The 22,842-nt window shown below is 42.3% G+C and overlaps 1 protein-coding gene across 8 annotated transcripts in view; it reads left to right on the top strand.

Moving 5' to 3' along the window:
• Positions 1–22,842, top strand: part of SPAG16 (sperm associated antigen 16) — a 1,122,606-nt gene that overhangs the window by 559,371 nt on the left and 540,393 nt on the right. For all 8 annotated transcript variants that reach the window (XR_008847220.1, XM_056536059.1, XM_056536060.1 and 5 more), the window contains one exon: positions 4,389–4,574. Coding sequence is in view for 7 of the 8 variants with exons in the window: in XM_056536059.1 (XP_056392034.1) it covers positions 4,389–4,574 (186 nt within the window). In the remaining variant the exon portion in view is untranslated. The remainder of the gene's footprint in view (positions 1–4,388; positions 4,575–22,842) is intronic.

The raw sequence follows: 22,842 nt of genomic DNA, 5'->3' as shown, positions 1-22,842 counted from the left end.
GTTATATTGTCAAACTGTGTCTCTCATTCTGCCATGTCCTGATGTCTGGGGACAGATATAAAGAACAGATGTAAAAGAGTACATACATACTGACAGGGAGAAAGCAAGAGGTGAATACAGGAATCTTTTGTGACCTTCCTATATGGGTATGGATACTTCCAGTCTCCAGGCTAGCAGAGATAAAGCAGCCTAATAAGGAGTGTACCTGTACCAAGACAGGGAAGTCCCAATAAGTATATTACAACCAAGGTATTATTAGGTGAGTCCCATGGGATAATAAGAATACACTTACTTGGAAGCATGATATCCTGATGTAGACAATGCGAACATGCTGGCACCCCCACGATCTCACCTGTACTCCGCCCCCTGGGACCCCCGCGATCAGACATCTTATGCCCTATCCTTTGGCAATGTAAAGATTTAACAGGTGTTGAAATATCATCACCTTATTTTTCCCCTCATTTGTGCTCATTTGTCTGATTTTGACAACACTAAAATACATTATTCCCTAAGGTTTTTAACTGTGAAAATTCTGTTTTAGGGAATGATTATACGTGCAGTATTTTCCTGCATGCACTATTTCTCCCATTACTATCTTCTGTCACAAAATAACAGCCGTTATTAAAGGGGTTCTCCACCATAAGGTGATTTTAGTACTTACTTGGCAGACAGTAATGGACATGCTTAGTAAGGAGCTGCGCTTGTCTTGGGACTAAATGGCTATGTTGTGAGATTACCATAACACCGTGGCTAGCTTTTTGTGAACTGGTATTTCCTGTTTGACTTTTCTCTTTTTGACTACAACTCCCACAATTCAATTTTCCTCCCTCCCACACATCAGCCACCCCACCCATTGAAACATAAATGAGCTGCATACCTGTGGTTTTCAATCAGTGTGCCTACAGCTGTTGCATTAGTTGTAGATTGATCCCTCCACCCATTGAAGCAGACAGTCCCCCTGTCATCAGCTGACTAGTGAGTCAGGTCTCGGCCTCATTGCAAGCTGGGAAAAGTCTGAGACAACAGTCATTTTGTATGCTGTTAAAAATAAATAGTGGGTTGAAAATCACAGAAGAATTGTGAGAAACCCGTCACACACAGGTACAGACACTATATTATGAACCTTACAGCCCCTGTAGCATAATCAAATTAAAAAAATTCCTGGAATACCCTTTTAATAACGGGCTATAACGGGTTAAAACGGCTATTAGAAAAATCCCATAGACTATAATGGGATTTTCTAACGGCCGTTAGGGATTTTGTAACTGCCGTTTTGCAACCGATTTTCAGACGGAACTTCGTACGGATCAAAATGGAGTAATTTTGTAGTGTGAAAGAAGCCTTAAAGATATTGGGGGAGATTTATCAAAACCTGTCCAGAGAAATGGTTGCCCAGTTGCCCATAGCAACCAATCAGATTGCTTCTTTCATTTTGCAGAGGCCTTGTTAAAAATGAAAGAAACAATCTGGTTGGTTGCTATGGACAACTGGGCAACTTTTCCTTTGGACAGGTTTTGATAAATCTCCCCCATTATGTTTTGGCAGTGGTCCATTAATAAACGCTGTCATAATAACAATATAGTATTTTAAAATGTTACAACATCTTGGGAAAGAATACTTCCTGTTGAGACTCATTGTTACAACAGAACAATCCTAGAATATAACTCGACGTATTTGATGATGCAGAGACGGGTCTGTGTGCATGTGAGCTGTGCTGTGCATTTAATGGGCAGTTCAGCTTTGCCAGAAGAATGAGGCAGAACAATCACATTACTGCTAAAATAAATGTTGCAGAGATGCTTGACTTCCGTGGCCATCTGCTTCACTGTAAATGAAATGAATCAACGTTTCTTTTTTAATAAAACACATCAAATAAATGCAGCAATAGTTGAATATGAAATTAGATTTGCTTGCATCAGGAAGATAGGGAATGGTATCTTTTATTTCACTTTAGTTGATGAGACATTGCTTTGTGTACTCTTTCATCTTATTATATTAGCTTGAAGCAAATGTAAATGAAAAGAAATGAATTTTCACGTTGGGGAATAATTAAAGAGCTTGCCGGGAGTTACAAAAACATGGCGGCTTTTTTCCTAAAATAGTACCAAACTTGTTCACAAGTGGTTTTCGTGGTATGGCAGCTCAATCCTATTTGCCTTATTAGAGCTGAGATGTTCTGAATAAGTGTTGGCACTCCAAGAGATATGGTGCACATGGTGATGGGTGCTGGGATCTACTTTATAGCAATACCATGTACAACCTGAGTGGTGCTGCCTCTGTAAGAAAGTAACAATGTTCTTCTAGTCTCAAACTACTTCTTTATACATAAATTTCTTCCCCAATACTATAAACTGTATGTAAAATGTAAATAGAAGTACATGTATGCCCCCGGATTGTTTTACCATCAAAGGCCCCCATCTACTATTGTAAACCCGACATGTTTTGCGTTGTGCCAGAAATTCTGTCTGCGCCATAATTTGCACCAGAATTGGAAAAAAAAAAAACCCTGACTAACTCTCCATTTTGCTAAGAAAACCCGAAAAGGAGTGTGGTGGCCGGGAAAGGGGGCGTGTTCTCCGAAAAGGGGCGTGTTCCTGACATTTTCACAAAAACCCAACATATTTACTAAGGTTTCCACATCAAATGTGGTGGATTTGAGCTGAGGAAAACCAGTCAGATCAGAGCATGTGTAAAAAAAGCAAAGTGTAGGGAAAGTGGAAAATGTAGGGAAACCTTAGGGTACGTTCACACTACGGAATTGCCGCAGAATTTCCGGGCGGAATTCTGCGGTGTGAACTTTAACATTAGTGTGAACGGGTTTCCGCGAGACCCGTTCACACTGCGGAATTTCAGCGGCGGACATTTCAGTGGCGGACATGTTCATTCTTTGTGCGGAATCCGCGAGCGGACCATAGCCGTCATTGGTGATGGCTCAGTACCCCACAGCCCTAGCGCCGAAGCACCCTCGGCGGCGGCCGCCAGGCGGAATCTCCGCTAGCGGAATTCAGCTGCGAGAATTCCGTAGTGTGAACGCACCCTTAGTAAATACTGTGGAAAATAAATTGTAGGGAATTAAAACCCACAAAGAAACCTACACTCCACTGTTAGTAAACGAGGGCCAAAGTGTTAGAACACACACAGAATCCCCAAATCTCTCACGATCAAAAATGAATGGACGCATGAATGAATGAATAATTTATTTAATTAAATAAATAATTCAAACTTAACCAAAGAGAGTCCTTCCCTTGTTAATTTCTCCAGTACTTATGTAGTGCTTAGATTTCTTCTCCAAATCTCTGGAAATACTTTATTTGCTGTATCCTTAAAGGAAATCATCAGTGTCACTAACTGGTGACACTGATGACAACGATCCTTACCTGGTCCCGTTTCGTGATGTGGTTCTCTAGCAATCCTCTTCGGTCTTTTCAGCTTCGGGCCCAATTTGGAGCATGGGCAGACGTTGGTGATGTCACTAAGCTCCAAGTCGGGCCCTGGGCTAAAGCTACCGAAGAAGATAAGGTAGGTATCGTTGTCATCAGTGTCACCTGCACTACTTGTCTGTACCGACAGGTTAGTGCAGGTGACACTGATGACCGATTTCCTTTAAATATTTGGCATAGGCAGTATTTTATTTTTTTGTGTAGATGACTCTGTACTTGAAAAGATTAAGTAAACATGATATGTATCTAATGGTTCTGTATGGGGAAGGGTGGCAAGGGGACAGGTTTATCTTCAGGCAAAACTGATCTCCTAAAATTTGTCAGCAGTGCATGGTAGCATGAAGGCAATGAGAAGTAAGAATTATTTTAGTAACAAGCAGAATGAAAATGCTCAAATGAGAGCCAAACTGAATTAAGTATATGGGCTACAGAGGTTGAAGTCAGCCCCTTGTTTTTGATGAAGCTGAAAGGATCCAACACAGTGTGTTCTATATCAGAACTGTTGTGCATATAAAGTCCTAAGGGGTTAAGCAGGATTTGAATTCATGTAGTCCAGAAGTTTCAGTCTATGCATCTAAGAAGCAGATGCAGTCTAAATGAACATCCTCTGGCCTCTTGCTCATCACCATATGAACAATCATTACCATATGGCACCTGGAATGGATGTGCAAACTGCAATTGTGAAGTGTGTGATAAAATATTTTTTACCGTATGTTTTCATATGCTGTACCATACAAGTCTTGTGTATTTTCATATAAGTTCCATATGGTGTCCCTTGTGAGCACTGCAGGAGTTCAAATGTGTTCAAAAAAAGGCCTCCATATCAGCATTATTCATCAAAAAATTGACACCCCTACAGAGGATTTCACATAGTGTTGTGCTGTGTGTACAGAAGACATCATTGTATACATCTCATCGTCTGAACTTAGTTTTTTCTTTGACCTTTAGTGGCACTAGATTGGCAACATGTTCCGGTGACTCAACAATTCGTATATGGGACTTTGCAAAGTCGGAATGTATCCTAACATTGGAAGGACATACACATGCAGTCTGGGGCTGCTCCTGGCACTCGTGTGGGGATTTCCTGGCTTCCTGCTCCCTAGATAACAACAGCAAAATATGGGATCTCAACAGGTATGTTGGAATATTTCACTTACTTAGCATTTGTTTTTATGTTCATTGAGAGTACGTCTTTTGGGTCATCTCTGATCGTATGGTATACAATATATATACAGTTAAACCCTTGTTTAAAAGACTCAAAAGTGCAACAGAAAGGGGTCTTCTTTGGGGGGGGGGGGGGCTTCTCAAGAAAAGTAGCCAAGATGCATGGGACAAAAAAAAAAAAAACATCATCATACAAAACATGGTCTGGATGAGAGAGTGTTATTTCAGAAAGGCTCCACTTTAGCATGTTTGTTATGGTAAATCCCATAATATATCGTGTCAAATACCTAGTATTCAGTATGGAGCTTTAAATATGTTGCATAGTTTCTTGCATTGAATTTTTGGTGCACATGATTTAGAGTGAAACTTTACCTTGTTAAAGGGGTATTCCGGCCAAATACTTCTTATTCCTTATCCAAAGGACCTCTTTGTTCTTGGGACTGGAGACATAATGACACACCACGGCCCCTCTTGACGTCACGCCACGCCCCCCATTCATGTCTATGACATAAATGGAGGGGCGTGGCGTGACATCACTAGGGGGCGTGGTGTGACGTCCCATCTCCAGTCCTGGAGACTGGAAATGCAGCCCCGCACAGAATGCGGGTGCTGCACAAAGATCATGCGGGGTCCTAGCAGCGGGCCCCACGCGATCAGACATCTTATCCTCTATCCTTTGGATAGGGGATAAGATGTATTTGGTCGCAATACCCCTTGAAGTTGTACAAACACCACTTCTGTATAATATGTTCATATGGTAATCTCTCCCTTAAGCTGCAGGTGTATTTGAAAAAATTTATTTTTACATCACAATCTGTGCTCCGCTGACAGGTCCTCATACTGTTGACACATGCTGTCAACTGCAAAGATGGCATTTACCTTTGTGAGACCCATTGGACAATAAAGAAACACGTTGGAGTTAGTTGTGGGGAAAATCAGATTAACTAGAAATGTTATGACTCTAACTGCTTCTTCAAAATCAAAACATTCATGATATATTAATAATACTGTATAATGAATGCACATAGTCTACATATATAAAACATGATGTATGTACACTGCTCAAAAAATAAAGGGAACACTTGAACAACACAATGTAACTCCAAGTCAATCACACTTCTGTTAAATCACACTGTCCACTCAGGAAACAACACTGATTGACAACAGGTGGAAATTATAGGCTATTAGCAAGACACCCCCACAGACCACTTCTCAGTTCCTATGCTTCCTGGCCGTAGGAGGGCAACAACCCAGGAGCTGGACTGCTACTTCCACCTTTGTGCAAGGAGGAGCAGGAGGAACACTGCCAGAGCCCTGCAAAATGACCTCCAGCAGACCACAAATGTGCATGTGTCCACTCAAACGGTCAGAAACAGACTCCATGAGGGTGGTATGAGGGCATGATGTCCACAGGTGGGGGTTGTGCTTACAGCCCAACACCATGCCACTTGCGCCCTGTGCTCTTCACAGATTAAAACAGGTTCACACTGAGCAAATGTGACAGATGAGTCTGGAGATGCTGTGGAGAACATTCTGCTGCCTGCAACATCCTGCAGTATGACCGGATGGTGGGGGGTGGCATTTCTTTGGGGGGCCAGACACCCCCCCAATGTGCTTGCCAGAGGTAGCCTGACTGCCTTTAGGTACCAAGATGAGATCTTCAGACTCCTTGTGAGACCATATGCTGGTGCGGTTGGCCCTGGGTTCCTCCTAATACAAGAGAATGCTAGACCTCATGTGGCTGGAGTGTGTCAGCAGTTCCTGCAAGAGGAAGGTATTGATACTATGGACTGGCCCTCCCATTCCCCAGACCTAAATCTGATTGAGCACATCTGGGACATCATTTCTCGCTCCATCCACCAATGCCACATTGCACCACAGACTGTCCAAGCGTTGGCGGATGCTTTAGTCCAGGTTTGGGAGGACATCCCTCAGGAGACCATCCGCCACCTCATCAGGAGCATGCCCAGGCATGGTAGGGAGGTCTTACCAGAACGTGGAGGCCACACATACTACTGAGCCTCATTTTGACTTGTTTTAAGGACATTACATCAAAGTTGGATCAGTCTGTAGTGTGGTTTTCCACTTTGATTTTGAGTGTGATGCCATATCCAGACCTCCATGGGTCGATAAATTAGATTTCCATTGATCATTTTTGTGTGATTTTTGTTGTCAGCACATTCAACTATGTAAAGATGAAAGTACATTGACCCCCCCCCCCGACATACGATGGCCCCGACATATGATCAAATTGACATACGATGGCCTCTCAGAGGCCATCCCATGTCGATGTCCGCATCGACATACAATGCTTTTTTATGTCGGGCCATCGCATTAAGTGCTATCCGGCAGCGCAAAATGCTTAAGCTGCTGCCGGATAGCAGCTTAATGTTCCCCGTGTGGTATGGTGAGTATTACTTACCCCTCCACGATGCTCCGGGGGGCCCTTCGGGTCCAGCGCTGGTCCTCCGGTGTCTTCTCGGCCCTCTCCGGTGACGTCAATACGCTGCTGCACACGCCGTCCTGTCATCCAATAGGAACGGCATACGCAGCGGCGTAATGATGTTGCTAAGCAGGCCCAGTAAGGCCTTGCGGAAGACAGCGGAGGACCGGAGAAGACCAGGAGAGCCCAGCGGAGGCCCAGGGTCAAAATCGGGAGCAGCGGGACGCGGTCTGGAGCGGCGGGGACAGGTGAGTACAGCTTCCTATACTTTACATTGCACAAATCCTTCAACATACGATGGATTCGACAAACGATGGCTCGTTTGGAACGAATTACCATCGTATGTTGACGGACCACTGTACAGGGTGGGCCATTTATATGGATACACCTTAATAAAATGGGAATGGTAACTTCTTGTTTGTGGCACATTATTATATGTGAGGGGGGGAAACTTTGCAAGATGGGTGGCGACCATGGCGGCCATTTTGAAGTCGGCCATTTTGAATCCAACTTTAGTTTTATTCAATAGGAAGAGCGTCATGTGACACATCAAACTTATTGGGAATTTCACAAGAAAAACAATGATGTGCTTGGTTTTAACGTAACTTTATTCTTTCATGAGTTATTTACAAGTTTCTGATCACTTATAAAATGTGTTCAATGTGCTGCCCATTGTGTTGGATTGTCACTCCAACCCTCTTCTCCCACTATTCACACACTGATAGCAACACCGCAGGAGAAATGCTAGCACAGGCTTCCAGTATCCATAGTTTCAGGTGCTGCACATCTCGTATCTTCACAGCATAGACAATTGCCTTCAGATGACCCCAAAGATAAAAGTCTAAGGGGGTCAGATTGGGAGACCTTGGGGGCCATTCAACTGGCCCACGACGACCAATCCACTTTCCAGGAAACTGTTCATCTAGGAATGCTCGGACCTGACACCCATAATGTGGTGGTGCACATCTTGCTGGAAAAACTCAGGGAACGTGCCAGCTTCAGTGCATAAAGAGGGAAACTCATCATCATGTAGCAATTTCACATATCCAGTGGCCTTGAGGTTTCCATTGATGAAGAATGGCCCCACTATCTTTGTACCCCATATACCACACCATACCATCAAATTTTGTGTTCCAACAGTCTTGGAGGGATCTATCCAATGTGGGTTAGTGTCAGACCAATAGCGGTGGTTTTGTTTGTTAACTTCACCATTCACATAAAAGTTTGCCTCATCACTGAACAAAATCTTCTGCGAAAACTGAGGGTCCTGTTCCATTTTTTGTTTTGCCCATTCTGCAGCACCTGAAACTACGGATACTGGAAGCCTGTGCTAGCATTTCTCGTGCGGTGTATATAGTAGTATATAGCAGTGTATACGGATACTGGAAGCCTGTGCTAGCATTTCTCCTGCGGTGTTGCTATCAGTGTGTTAAGAGTGGGAGAAGAGGGTTGCATTGACAATCCAACACAATGGGCAGCACATTGAACACATTTTATAAGTGGTCAGAAACTTGTAAATAACTCATGAAAGAATAAAGTCACGTTAAAACCAAGCACATTATTGTTTTTCTTGTGAAATTCCCAATAAGTTTGATGTCAAATGACCCTCTTCCTATTGAAAAAACAAAAGTTGGATTAACCACTTAAGGACCTAGGGCGTATGGATACGCCTTGACGTCCTGGTACTTAAGGACCCAGGGCGTATCCATACGCCCGTGGGAATTTCGGTCCCCGCCGCGCGCCGGGCGGGGACCGGGCCGGGGTGACTGCTGATATCTATCAGCAGGCACCCCGTGCAAATGCCCAGGGGGGTCATCAGACCCCCCCACGTCGGCGATCGGCGCAAATCGCAAGTGAATTCACACTTGCGATTTGCGCCGATTCCGGGTCATACGGGTCTATTGTGACCCGGTGACCCGGAATAGAAGGGGGATCGCGGTTGTCCAAGACACCCACGATCCCCCTGTAGCCATAGGAGTGAGGTGGCAGGGTTGCCACCCCTCCTATCCCTGCTATTGGTCTGCTATTGATCGTCAGAGGCGACGACCAATAGCAGACCGGGGGCGGGGGGGTTAACTTTCGTTTTCCCCGTCCTGCCCACCCACAATAGGCGGGGCAGAACGGGGAACCGAAGGGGACCGGGCGCCGACGTCCACTTACCCGTCCGGAGGCTGCGGCGACGTTGATCGGCGGGCGGCGTCACGTGCTTCTGAAGAGGACGGCTGCCGGGATCCTACGGAAGCCGGTAAGTAGATCTGGAGGGCTACAGTCTGAGACCGTGGTCTCTAACTGTAGCCCTCCAGATGTTGCAAAACTACAACTCCCAGCATGCCCAGACAGCTGTTTGGGCATGCTGGAATATGTAGTTTTGCAACAGCTGGAGGGCTGCAGTTTGAGACCACTATACAGTGGTCTCTAAACTATATCCCTCCAGATGTTGCAAAACTACAACTCCTAGCATGCCCACATAGCTGTTTGTTGTCTGGACATGCTGGGAGTTGTAGTTTTGCAACATCTGGAGGTCCACAGTTTGGAGATCACTGTGCAGTGGTCTAAAAACTGTAGCTCTCCAGATGTTGCAAAACTGCAATTCCCAGCATGCCCAGAAAGCAAACAGCTGTCTCGGCATGCTGGGAGTTGTAGTTGGGTACCTCCAGCTATTGCATAACTACATCTCCCAGCATGCCCTTCGGTGATTAGTACATGCTGGGAGTTGTAGTTTTGCAACAGCTGGAGGCACACTGGTTAGAAAATATTGAGTTAGGTAACAGAACCTAACTGAAGGTTTTCCAACCAGTGTGCCTCCAGCTGTTGCAAAACTACAACTCCCAGCATGCACGGTCTGTCAGTACATGCTGGGAGTTGTAGTTTTGAAACAGCTGGAGGTTTGCCCCCCTCCATGTGAACGTACAGGGTACATTCACATAGGCGGGTTTACAGTAAATTTCCTGCTTCAAGTTTGGGCTGCGTCAAATTTTTTGCCGCAGTGCAAACTCCTAGCGGGAAATTCACCGTAACCCGCCAGTGTGAATGTACCCTAAAAACACTACACTACACTAACACCTAATAAAGAGTAAAACACTACATATACACCCCCTTACACTGTCCCCCCCCCAATAAACAATTTAAAACGTCTTGTACGGCAGGGTTTCCAAAACGGAGCCTCCAGCTGTTGCAAAACAACAACTCCCAGCATTTCTGGACAGCCACTGACTGTCCAGGCATGCTGGGAGTTTAGCAACAGCTGGAGGCACCCTGTTTGGGAATCACTGGCGTAGAATACCCCTATGCAATCCCTAATTTAGTCCTCAAATGCGCATGGTGCTCTCTTACTTCGGAGCCCTGTCGTATTTCAAGGAAACAGTTTAGGGCCACATATGGGGTATCTCCGTACTCGGGAGAAATTACACTACAAATTTTGGGGGGCTTTTTTTTTCCTTTTACCGCTTGTGAAAAGGAAAAGTTGGGGGCTACACCAGCCTGTTAGTGTAAATTTTTTTTTATTTTTTTACACTAACATGCTGGTGTTGCCCCATACTTTTTATTTCCACAAGTGGTAAAAGGAAAAAAAGACCCCCAAAATTTGTAACGCAATTTCTCCTGAGTACAGAAATACCCCAGATGTGGGCGTAAAATGCTCTGCGGGCACGCACACAACAAGGCTCAGGAGTGAGAGTGCACCATGTACATTTGAGGCCTAAATTGGTGATTTGCACGGGGGTGGCTGATTTTACAGCGGTTCTGACAAACGCAAAAAAAAATAATACCCACATGTGACCCCATTTTGGAAACTACACCCCTCACCGAACGTGACAAGGGGTATAGTGAGCCTGAACACCCCACAGGTGTTTGACGAATTTTCATTAAAGTTGGATGGGAAAATGAAAAAAATTATATTTTTTCACTAAAATGCTGGTGTTACCCTAAATTTTTCATTTTCACATCGGGAAATAGGAAAAAAGCCCCCCCAAATTTGTAAACCCATCTCTTCTGAGTAAGAACATACCCCATATGTGAATTTAAAGTGCTCTGCGGGCGAACTACAATGCTCAGAAGAGAAGGAGCGCCATTGGGATTTTGTAGAGAAAATTTGTCCGGCATTGAAGGCCACATGTGTTTACAAAGCCCCCATAGTGCCAGAACAATGGACCCCCGACACATGTGACCCCATTTTTGAAACTACACCCCTCACGTAATGTAATAAGGGGTACATTGAGAATTTACGCCCCACAGATGTCTGACAGATTTTTGGAACAGTGGTCCGTAAAAATGAAAAATAAACTTTTTCATTTGCACAGCCCACTGTTCCAAAGTCCTGTGGGGTGTAAATACTCACTGCACCCCTTATTAAATTCTGTGAGGGGTGTAGTTTCCAAAATGGGGTCACATGTGGGGGGTTCCACTGTTCTGGCACCACGGGGGGCTTTGTAAACGCACATGGCCCCTGACTACCATTCCAAACTAATTCTCTTTCCAAAAGCTCAATGGCGCTCCTCCTCTTCCGAGCATTGTAGTTCGCCAGCAGAGCATTTTACGTCCTAACATGGGGTATTTCCATACTCAGAAGAAATGGGGTTACACATTTTGGGGGTCATTTTCTCCTATTACCCCTTGTAAAAATGTAAAATTTTGGGGAAAAACTGCATTTTAGTAAAAAAAAAATAATTTTTCATTTACACATCCAAATTTAACGAAAAGTCGTCAAACACCTGTGGGGTGTTAAGGCTCAGCGGACCCCTTGTTACGTTCCTTGAGGGGTGTAGTTTCCAAAATAGTATGCCATGTGGGTATTTTTTGCTGTTCTGGCACCACAGGGGCTTCCTAAATGCGACATGCCCCCAAAAAACCATTTCAGCAAAAGTTGCTTTCAAAAAGCCAAATGTGACTCCTTCTCTTCTGAGCATTGCAGTTTGCCCGCAAAGCATTTTACATCCTAACATGGGGTATTTCCATACTCAGAAGAGATGGGGTTACAAATTTGGGGGGGCATTTTCTCCCATTACCCTTTGTAAAAATGGTAAATTTGGGGGAAAAACTGCACTTTAGTGAAAAATTTTTTTTTTTCATTTACACATCCGACTTTAACGAAAAGTCGTCAAACACCTGTGGGGTGTTAAGGCTCACTGGACCCCTTGTTACGTGCCTTGAGGGGTCTAGTTTCCAAAATGGTATGCCATGTTGGGGTTTTCTGCTGTTCTGGCACCATAGGGGCTTCCTAAATGTGACATGCCCCCCAAAAACCATTTCAGCAAAATTCCCTCTCCAAAATCCTATTGTCGCTCCTTCCCTTCTGAGCCCTCTAGTGCACCCGCCGAACACTTGACATACACATATGAGGTATTTCCTTACTCGAGAGAAATTGGGTTACAAATTTTGGGGGGATTTTTCATCTATTACCCCTTGTAAAAATTCAAAAACTGGGTCTACAAGAACATGCGAGTGTAAAAAATGAAGATTTTGAATTTTCTCCTTCACTTTGCTGCTATTCCTGTGAAACACCTAAAGGGTTAACACACTTACTGAATGTCATTTTGAATACTTTGAGGGGTGCAGTTTTTATAATGGGGTCATTTGTGGGGCATTTCTAATATGAAGGACCTTCAAATCCACTTCAAAACTGAACTGGTCCCTGAAAAATTCTGATTTTGAAAATTTTGTGAAAAATTGGAAAATTGCTGCTGAACTTTGAAGCCCTCTGATGTCTTCCAAAAGTAAAAACATGTCAATTTTATGATGCAAACATAAAGTAGACATATTGTATATGTGAATCAATGTATAATTTATTTGGAATATCCATTTTCCTTACAAGCAGTGAGCTTCAAAGTAAAAAAAAATGCAAAATTTTCAATTTTTTCATCAAATTTTGGAATTTTTCACCAAGAAATGATGCAAGTATCGACAAAATTTTATCACTAACATAAAGTAGAATATGTCACGAAAAAACAATCTCGGAATCAGAATGAAAGGTAAAAGCATTCCAGAGTTATTAATGCTTAAAGTGACAGTGGTCAGATGTTCAAAAAATGGCCGGGTCCTTAAGGTATATTTGGGCTGGGTCCTTAAGGGGTTAAAAGAAGCCGCCATGCTCACACCCATCTTGAAAAGTTTCCCCCCTCACATAAACTAATGTGCCACAAACAGGAAGTTAATATCACCAACCATTCCCATTTTATTAAGGTGTATCCATATAAATGGCCCACCCTGTATTTAATACAATTCGTTCATTCATTCAGATCTAAGATGTGTTATCTTAATGTTCCCTTTATCTTTTTTGAGCAGTGTATATATGTTTGTTTCAACATAACTTCCAAATGGCTGGAGATATTTCAATGAAACTTAGTACACATCTTACTTATATGTAATCTAAAAATATAGTAGAGTTAATTGCACTCTAACTCACCCCCTGTGTGAGAGTGGAATTTTTGTCGGAAGTCCTATGAAAATCTATTGGACTTCTGATATTACTCCTGATCGCATTACTCTTGGGCTGCAGAGATTGCCCTGGACTTTTAAACATCCTTCTGACAGTTCCACAGTCAGGTGCAGGGGATAGGATAAGAGGTTGGAATATAAGGATGGGATATGAGGGTGGCATATGAGGGCAAGAGAATTGTTGCTTTTAGTTTCCAACAAGGTTTAGGTAGGAAAACCAGGCATGCGCCAGGTCCTCACTAATTTAATATATTTAACAAATGTTAAAAAAATTATCATATAACTTTTTATTATTAATCTATAGCCTATATAAAAAAAATTGTAATAGCTATGATATCTACTTGAACCATTTATGAAGATGGGGTTGGAGTTGAAAACCTGGCTTTCCGGCTCAACAGCTCTTATGCAATGTATGATAGTGTATGTGTGTTTTTGTTTTATTTATTACATTAAAGTAAAATTCCCCTATATTGCTGTTTTTTGACTCAGTAAGTGTTATAATTGTAGAAGAATGGCCACAACAGTTATTAATGTTGCCCAACAGTAAGTCCACAATCGATCAATCAGTAGTGAAACTGGCGTTTTGGTCACCTTAACCTTAGGCAGTGCCAACCATTTCTGATAGAATATATCCCTGGAGCAGTGGACTCAGGTTGTATCCAAGGTCACATTTTTCTTTCTACTTGACAATCATGAAGTATCTAAAAGGAAATCTGTCACTAGTGTTACCTGTACTAACCTGTCTGTGCAGACAGGTAGTGCAGGTGACACTGATGATAACCATACTTACCTGCCCCCTTTCCGTGCGCTCGTTCTCCCGCTATCTTCCTCTGTATTTTCCGTTCTGGGGCCAACTTAGAGCATGGACAGAGCTTCCTGAAATTACCATTGCTGCTTCTCTGCTGGATCCCGCTGCTAACAAACAGTAGTGGTGACGTCGGGAAGCTCCACTTATGGTCCAAGTTGGCCCTGGAACAGAAGATACAGAGGAATATAGCTGGCGAATGGGAGCACAGAGCTGGGGCAGGCAAGTATGGTTATCATCAGTGTCACTTGCACTCCCTGTCGGTACCAACAGGTTAGTGCAGGTCACAAATTTCCTGTAATGGTTAGTTGGTCATTCACTGCTGAACTAAAGTTATTGACGTGGGACTTAGTTACAGTGTACTACTAATATGTTGTATATTAATGTGATATAATGCTCCTGATCTTGGATACCTTTGGTGTTTCTTTTTGGATGACACAACTTTAGACACAATCATGAGTACCAAGCCTGTGTCATGCTTTCTGACAGCAAAGGTTAAAATGGCTCAAATCCACAATGACCTTTTTCTCCTCTTGCCTTTTCTCAGTAAGACATTCAAGAGGGAGCTTGTAAGTGTCATCCATCAAATGAAAGATAGTGAGAAAACATAATAAAACTTTAAAATACCAAAGGTGCTCGGCAGCATATCACCGCCATACCGGCAACTGTCTCTCTTCCAACAGGCTGTGATAAACAGTAAATAAGAAATAGCCACTAAATAACTGCCTTAGCGAGCGTAATCTCTCTCCTCAGCAGCTGAAAAGAATGTCGTATTTCATCAAGGAGCTCATTTCATAGTATGATAACGCACAGTTCCTTCACAACAAATATGCCATTTCTTGCCAGGGCTGCTTCTCACCAATACATATAGTGGCGTGACATTAAAGCTGCCTTTGACGATTGATGGGGAAACAGGCTATCCTTGGCGAATACTAACATGGGTGCCGTTCATTGGTGCTGTTTATGTTTCCGCAACCTCTCATTACTTCGGAGAGAATTTAACTCTTAGAAAACTACAGTACACATTCCAAAATGCCCTGATACTCTTTCCTTCTCTGTCTGATCACTCTAGATTGGACTTTAGTTCATGGTAGCCTGTTTTAATGTATGGCATTTGTTTTCCGACAAAATGCAGGGACAAGACGGCACACACCAATCAGTGGGGTACTTTATTTCTTCAGTTGTGAACATACAGAGGCAGGTCTGGGATTTAGGCAGTCAGCGGGAGACGCATCAGGACAACCATTTCGTGCGTCATTCAGGAATATAAAGGGGTACTCCGGCATTTAGACATCTTTTATTCCCTATCCAAATTATAGGGGATAAGATGCCTGATCGCAGGGGTCCCACCGCTAGGGACCCCCGTGATCTTGCACGCAGCACCCCAGATAAAATCAGTCCCCCCAGAGCATGTTCGCTCCGGGTCTGATTACCGGCGACCATAGGGCCGGTGGCGTGTGACGTCACGCCTCCGCCCCCGTGTGACATCACGCTCTACCCCTCAATGCAAACCTATGGGAGGGGGCGAACATGCTCCGGGGACTGATTTCAACTGGGGTGCTGCGTGCAAGATCATGGGGGTCCCCAGCCGCGGGACCCCCGCGATCAGGCTTAACCCCCTCCTATCTCCTGCCATTAGTCAGCAATGAGTACTGACCAATGGCAGTTGAAGACTGGAAACCCCCCGCTCTGCCCACCCCTGGATGTCAGGCAGAACGGGGGGAGAAGATGGTGGCCGGTACCCGTGAAGAAGATGCGGTGGGGACCCGCGATCATCGGTGGCATCAGCAGAGATCAGCAGCGCAGGTAGGGAGGCGACGGCGTGGAGCATCAAGGAAGGTTTTAAATCTTTACTGCTGCCTTCCTAGTGGTTGCCAAACTGCAACTCCCAGCATGCCCAGACAGCCAGAGGCTGTCTGGCCATCCTGGGAGTTGTAGTTTTGCAACATCTGGAAGGTCACAGTTTGGAGACCACTATTACAGTGGTGCCCAAATGGTAGCCTTCCAAATGTTGCAAAACTACAACTCTCAGCATGCCTAGACTGCCCAGGCATGCTGGGGGTTGTAGTTTTGTAACATCTGTCCCTTCAGATTTAGCAATTTTCATGCCATTTTTGAAAATAGCTGCCATACTTTTGAAGCCCTCTAATGTTTTCAAGTAAAAATATGTCCATTTTATGATGCCAACATGAAGTAGACATATTGTATTTGTGAATCAATATAACATTTATTTGGAATATCAATTTTCCTTACAAGCAGAGAGTTTCAAAGTTAGAAAAATGCAAAATTTTCAGAATTTTCATGAAATTTGGGGATTTTTCACCAAGAAAGGATGCAAGTAACGACAAAAATTTACCACTAACATAAAGTAGAATATGTCACGAAAAAACTCTCTCTGAATCAGAATAATCGGTTAAAGCATCTTAGAGTTATTAATGCATAAAGTAACAGTGCTCAGAATTGCTAAAAATGGTTCCGTCCTTAAGGTGAAAATGAGCTGAGTCCTTAAGGGGTTAAGGACCAGGCCAATTTTCATTTTTACGTGTTTTGTTTTTTCCTACTCTCCTTTTAACCCCTTGGCGATGGAGGGTTTTTCCGTTTTTGCACTTTCGTTTTTTCCTCCTTACCTATTAAAAAATCATAACTCTTTCAATTTTGCACCTAAAAATCCATATGATGTCATTACAAAATAGAATTGGTGGCGCAAAAAATAAGCCATCAGTCATTTTACCCAAAAATCTACGTCGAAACGAAAAAAAAAATCGAAATTTAAGAATAAACACAATTTTGTAACTTTTGGGGGCTTCTGTTTCCACGCAGTACATTTTTTTTTTTTAATTACACCTTATCTTTATTCTGTAGGTCCATATGATTTAAAATAATACCCAACTTATATAGCTTTGATTTTGTCGTACTTTCGGAAAAAATCATAACTACATGCATTTATATGTTTAAAATTGTTATATTCTGACCCCTATAACTTTTTTGTCTTTCCGCGCAAGAGGTGGTATGAGGGCTAATTTTTTGTGCCATGATCTGAAGTTTTTATCGGTACCATTTTTGTATTGATTGGACTTTTTGATCGCTTTTTATTCATTTTTTTCATTATATAAAAATTGACCAAATATACGCTATTTTGGACTTTGGAATATTTTTTGTGACGCCATTGACCATGTGGTTTAATAACGATATATTTTTATAATTCAGACTTTTCCGCACACGGCGATACCACATATGTTTATTTTTATTTACACTGTTTTTTTTTTGTTTGTTTTATATGGGAAAAAGGGGGGGGGGTGATTTAAACTTTTATTAGGGAAGGAGTTAAATGATCTTTATTCACTTTTTTTTTCCACCCCTGTAGGGTGCTATAACACTGCACACACTGATCTTTTACATTGATCTTTGTTATCCCATAGGATAACATAGATCAATGATTCTGCCGCTTGACTGCTCCTGCCTGGATCTCAGGCACTGAGCAGTCATTGGGCGATCGGTCACCAGGCAGCAGGTAGGGGGACCCTCCTCGTGCCCTAAAGCTGTTCGGGACGCAGCGATTTCACCGAACAGCCCCCCGAGCTTTCAATTTTGCACCTAAAAATCTGTATTATGGCTTATTTTTTGCGCCAACAATTCTACTTTACAGTGACATTAGTCATTTTACTGAAAAATCCACGGCGAAACGGAAAAAAAAATCATTGTGCGACAAACTTGAAGAAAAAATGCCATTTTGTAAATTTTGGGGGCTTCCGTTTCTACGCAGTACATTTTTCAGTAAAAATGTCACCTTATATTTATTCTGTAGGTCCATATGGTTAAAATGATACCCTACTTATATAGGTTTGATTTTGTATTACTTCAGAAAAAAATCATAAATACATGCAGGAAAATTTATACGTTTAAAATTGTCATTTTCTGAGCCCTATAACTTTTTTATTTTTCTGTGTTCAGGGCGCTTTTTTGCGCCGTGATCTGACGTTTTTAGCTGTACCATTTTTGTTCTGATCAGACTTTTTGATAATTTTTTATTCACTTTTTTGTGGTATAAAAAGTGATCAAAAATGCGCTATTTTGGACTTTGGAATTTTTTTGTGCGTACTACATTGAACGTGCAGTTTTAAAAGCGGTATATTTTTATAATTCGGACATTTCCGCACGCGGTGATACCACATATGTTTATTTTTTGTTACACTGTTTTATTTTGTTACTAGGAAATGCCGAGTGATTTAAACTTTTAATTCAGAAGGGAATACCTGAAAGGGTTAACTTTTTTTTGACACTTCTTTTTTTTACATTATCATAGCTTGCAATGGCTGATTGCATACACAGATTGTTGCCTTGGCAACAAGCTGTGTAATCAGCGGTTGATTGCTCCAGTCTGTAACTCAGGCATGGAGCAATCATAGCCGTGATGCCGACGGAAGAAAGTAGGGACCTTCTTCTCTCCGGGTAGCTGATTGGGGCATCGCGATTTTATCGTGAAGACCCCGATCAGCCCGATTGAGCAGCCGGGAAGCATTTACTTTCACTTTCGATGCGGCGCTCAGCTTTGAGCGCCGCATCGGAAGGGTTAATAGCGCGTGGCCGAACTATCGCGGCCGCGCGCTATTAGCCGCAGGTCCCGGCTGTGAATAGGTGCCGGGACCATCCCGCTATGACGCTTCATAGACAGGGACCGGACTTAAGACGTACTTATACATCCTAAGTCCTTAAGGAGTTAAAGAAAAAGAAAATGTCAAATCAACCATGCCAGTTAAAAAGATTTGTAAATGACTTTTATTTAAAAATAATAAGCCTTCCAGTACTTATCAGTACTTCTTCACCGGAGTACCCCTTAACCTCTTGTAGACCAAGTGCCCTGGTCCCACTCCCCTTCTATGACGTGCTGTCATGGGCTGACACTGCATCATAGCAAGGTGGTCCCGGCCACCATCAACAGCCTGGACCCGTGTCAAAAGCTAGGCAATAACCCCTTAGACGTGGCGATCAAAATTGATCGCCGCGTCTAAAGTGAAAGTAAACTATTCCACGCAGCTCAGTCGGGCTGCTTGGGACCACCGTGGGGAAATTGCAGCGTCCCGAACAGCTGAGAGGACGGGAGGAGGGTCCCTACCTGCCTCCTTGTTGTCTGATCGGTGATCTGCTGCTCCATGCCTGCTCAGCAGGCTACAGCAGCAGAGTGTCAATGACACTGATCAATGCTATGCTATGGCATTGCATTGAACAATGTATGCAATCAGAAGATTACATGTAATAGTGTGGGGACTAAAAAATTATGTAGAAAAGGTATTAAAAAAAAAAACCTTAATAAATATGAATTAACCCCTTCCATACTAAAAGTTTAAATCACCCCCCCTTCTCCAAAATTCCATATAAAAAATATGTAAACATCATAAAAATAAACATTTGTGGTGTCGCCGTGTGTGTACATTTACGTCCTGTGTATGACCGTGGGCATCGGAGTGGTGCTCGCGTCATACATGGCAGGTTCTGGCTGCTATCAGCGATCGCGCGGATGTCTGCTATTCACCCCACAGATGCCGTGATCAGTAGATGCCATGATCAGTACAGATCACGGCATCTGCGGCAATGTGCATGTTAAAATAGATGATCATCTGTAATGGCGGTCAGAGGTCCTCTCACCTGCCTCCGTCAGTCTCCCGTCGTCTCCTGCTCTGGTCTAAGATCGAGCAGACCAGAGCAGAAGATCACCGATAATACTGATCAGTGCTATGCTCTAACATATTTGGTATCGCCGCGTGCTTAAATGTCCGAACTATCAAAATATTAGGTTAATGATCCCGTACGGTGAACGTCGTTAATGTAAAAAATAAAAAAAAGTCAGAAAATGCTGCATTTTTGGCACATTTTATTTTAAAAAAATGCATAAAAAATTATCTAAAGGTTTTATACATGCAAATGGTATCGATAAAAAGCACAGATGACGGTGTAAAAAATGAGCCCTCATACCGCCCTATATACAGAAAAATGAAAAAGTTATAGGTGGTCAAAATAGGGCGATTAGATTACTGATTTTGTACAAAAAGTTTGATTTTTTTTAAGCGGTACAAAAATATAAAAAGTATCTAGCCATGGGTATCATTTTAATCATATTGACCCACAGAATAAAGAACACGTCATTTTTACTGTAAATTGTACAGTGTGAAAATGAAACCCTCCAAAAAGTGCAAAATTGGGGTTTTCATTTAAATTTCCTCCCTAAAAAAATTTTTTTTTTTGGTTCGCTGTACAGTTTATGGTAAAATGAGAGGTTTTATTACAAAGTAAAATTGGGCATGCAAAAAACAAGCCCTTATATGGGTCTGTAGATAAAAATATAAAAGAGTTATGGATTTTAGAAGGCGAGGAGTAAAAAACTAAATTGGCCTGGTCCTTAAGGTGAAAATGGGCTTGGTCCTTAAAGGGTTAAATACATGATGTGAATTTCCTATTTTATCTCTTCTTATGTCCAGGAATTGCAGGACATTTTTAAGAATTACATTTGACTAAATGTAATTTTTTTTTAATCATAGTTAAAGTAAACGCCGAAATGTACTACTTAATAATGGGACATAGACTAAATGTGATGAGAGCAGGTGCAAGTATCATGGTAGCGCACAGTGTAACTCAGTAGAACTTATTTTATGCGATTCTTCGTCTACCATCTTAACCTGGATTGTGAGGTTTTCTTTTCTTCAGTTTTGTCACGCTTTACTTGATTCATCGGTAAGGAGAGATGATTGCATTTAGATCTTCCCTATGATGATGATCTTCTTATCTTTGTCACTTGTGATGCCTTATAATTTTAGTAATATACATACTTTTTATAAGCACTAACTGTTCTTGCTCAGAATTTCAAAACCGCTGATGTTAATAATGCCTTAAGCGATCACTATCTTGTATGTAGAATACTTTGTACTATACTACTGCGAGATAATTCTACCTACGCAAGTTATAGGCTATTCAGAAGCCTGAAAATATATTTATATTTTAAAGCAATGTAGAGCTAGATGAGCGGCACTCAATCCGAGCTTCTATTACCTTTTGTTGCAGTAAAACGGGGGAGAACATGCAGGTACGTTCCACAGAGAGAGCAACGACGTTTCACAACGGCTTATTCTGGTTCTCACTTAAGAGTGAGAGCTGGAAGAAGCCGTTGTGAAACGTCGTTGCTCTATCTGTGGAATGTACCTCCGTGTTCTCCCCCTGTTTTACTGCAATAAAAGGTAATAGAAGCTCGGATTGAGTGCCGCTCATCTATCTCTACATTGCATGGTCATTTTTGGACTGCTTTGGCCTGTTATACAGCGTTGCACTTCCTTACCTATCTGCAGTTACTAGGTGCTGATCTGTCTGGTTTATGGACGCTGCCTGTTTATGTGACGTGCTACCTACTAGTGCCAGCTACATTACTTCTCCTCGTGTGTTATATTTATATTTTAGATGGTATAGAATTTTTTTCATTATTTATATATTCTTTAAAGGGGTACTACAGGGGAAAACTTTTTTTTAATCAACTGGTGCTAGAAAGTTAAACAGATTTGTAAATTACTTCTATTAAAAAATCTTAATCCTTCCAGTACTTATTAGATACTGAAAGTTACAGATGTAAATTCTTTTCTTTTTGGAACACGGAGTTCTCTGCTGACATCATGACCACAGTGCTCTCTGCTGACACCTCTGTCCATTTTAGGAACTGTCCAGAGTAGGAGAAAATCCCCATAGCAAACAAATGCTGCTCAGGACTGTTCCTAAAATGGACAGAGATGTCAGCAGAGAGCACTGTGGTCATGATGTCAGCAGAGAGCTCTGTGTTCAAATAAGACAAGAATTTCCTCTGTAGTATTCAGCAGCTAATAAGTACTGGAAGGATTAAGATTTTTTAATAGAAGTAATTTACAAATCTGTTCAATTTTCTGGCACCAGTTAATTTAAACAAAAATGTTTTCCACCGGAGTACCCCTTTAATAATGTATTTTCTTTTCCAGTTATTTGCCTCTTATTTTAACACATTAATAGTTCTGTATTACTGAAAAAAAAGCACAAACACATTAAATAAAGTTAAAAAAAACTTAGAATTTTTCTAGTTTTGAATACCTATTATTAATATACCTTATTAACCATTAACATGTATTCCCTATGTACAGAATAAGGGATACATTTTTTGGGGGTCCTAATGTCGGTACCCGCAGCAGTCTTGAGAATTGGGTCCTGAGTCTTCAATCCAATTGTGTCTACTGCTGCTCTTTTCATTGTTTATGGGAGCTGTTGGAAATAGCTAGGCACTATACTTCGCTATCTCCAGCAGCTCCTATTGACCATAAATGGAGAGTCAGTATACACAAGCTGCTCCATCCTTGGTGACTCAGGACCCCATTCTCAAAATTGCATTTGGTTGCAGCAGTTGGACCCCCAGACATTCATGGTCAGACAACCACTTTAGGAAAGGTAGATTACCCAGGGTCCTTCACCCAGTGCCCAAGCAGAGAGTTGCTACAAAGAGCATCTCTTCCTCTCTGGTTTCTACTATTTCTGTGCATTTCAAACACATGCCATTG

Source organism: Hyla sarda, chromosome 8 (assembly GCF_029499605.1).
Source record: "Hyla sarda isolate aHylSar1 chromosome 8, aHylSar1.hap1, whole genome shotgun sequence".
Classification (NCBI taxonomy): Eukaryota; Metazoa; Chordata; class Amphibia; order Anura; family Hylidae; genus Hyla; species Hyla sarda.
The sequence above is the reverse complement of the archived record's forward strand: the minus strand, read 5'-3'. Positions and strand labels throughout refer to the sequence as shown.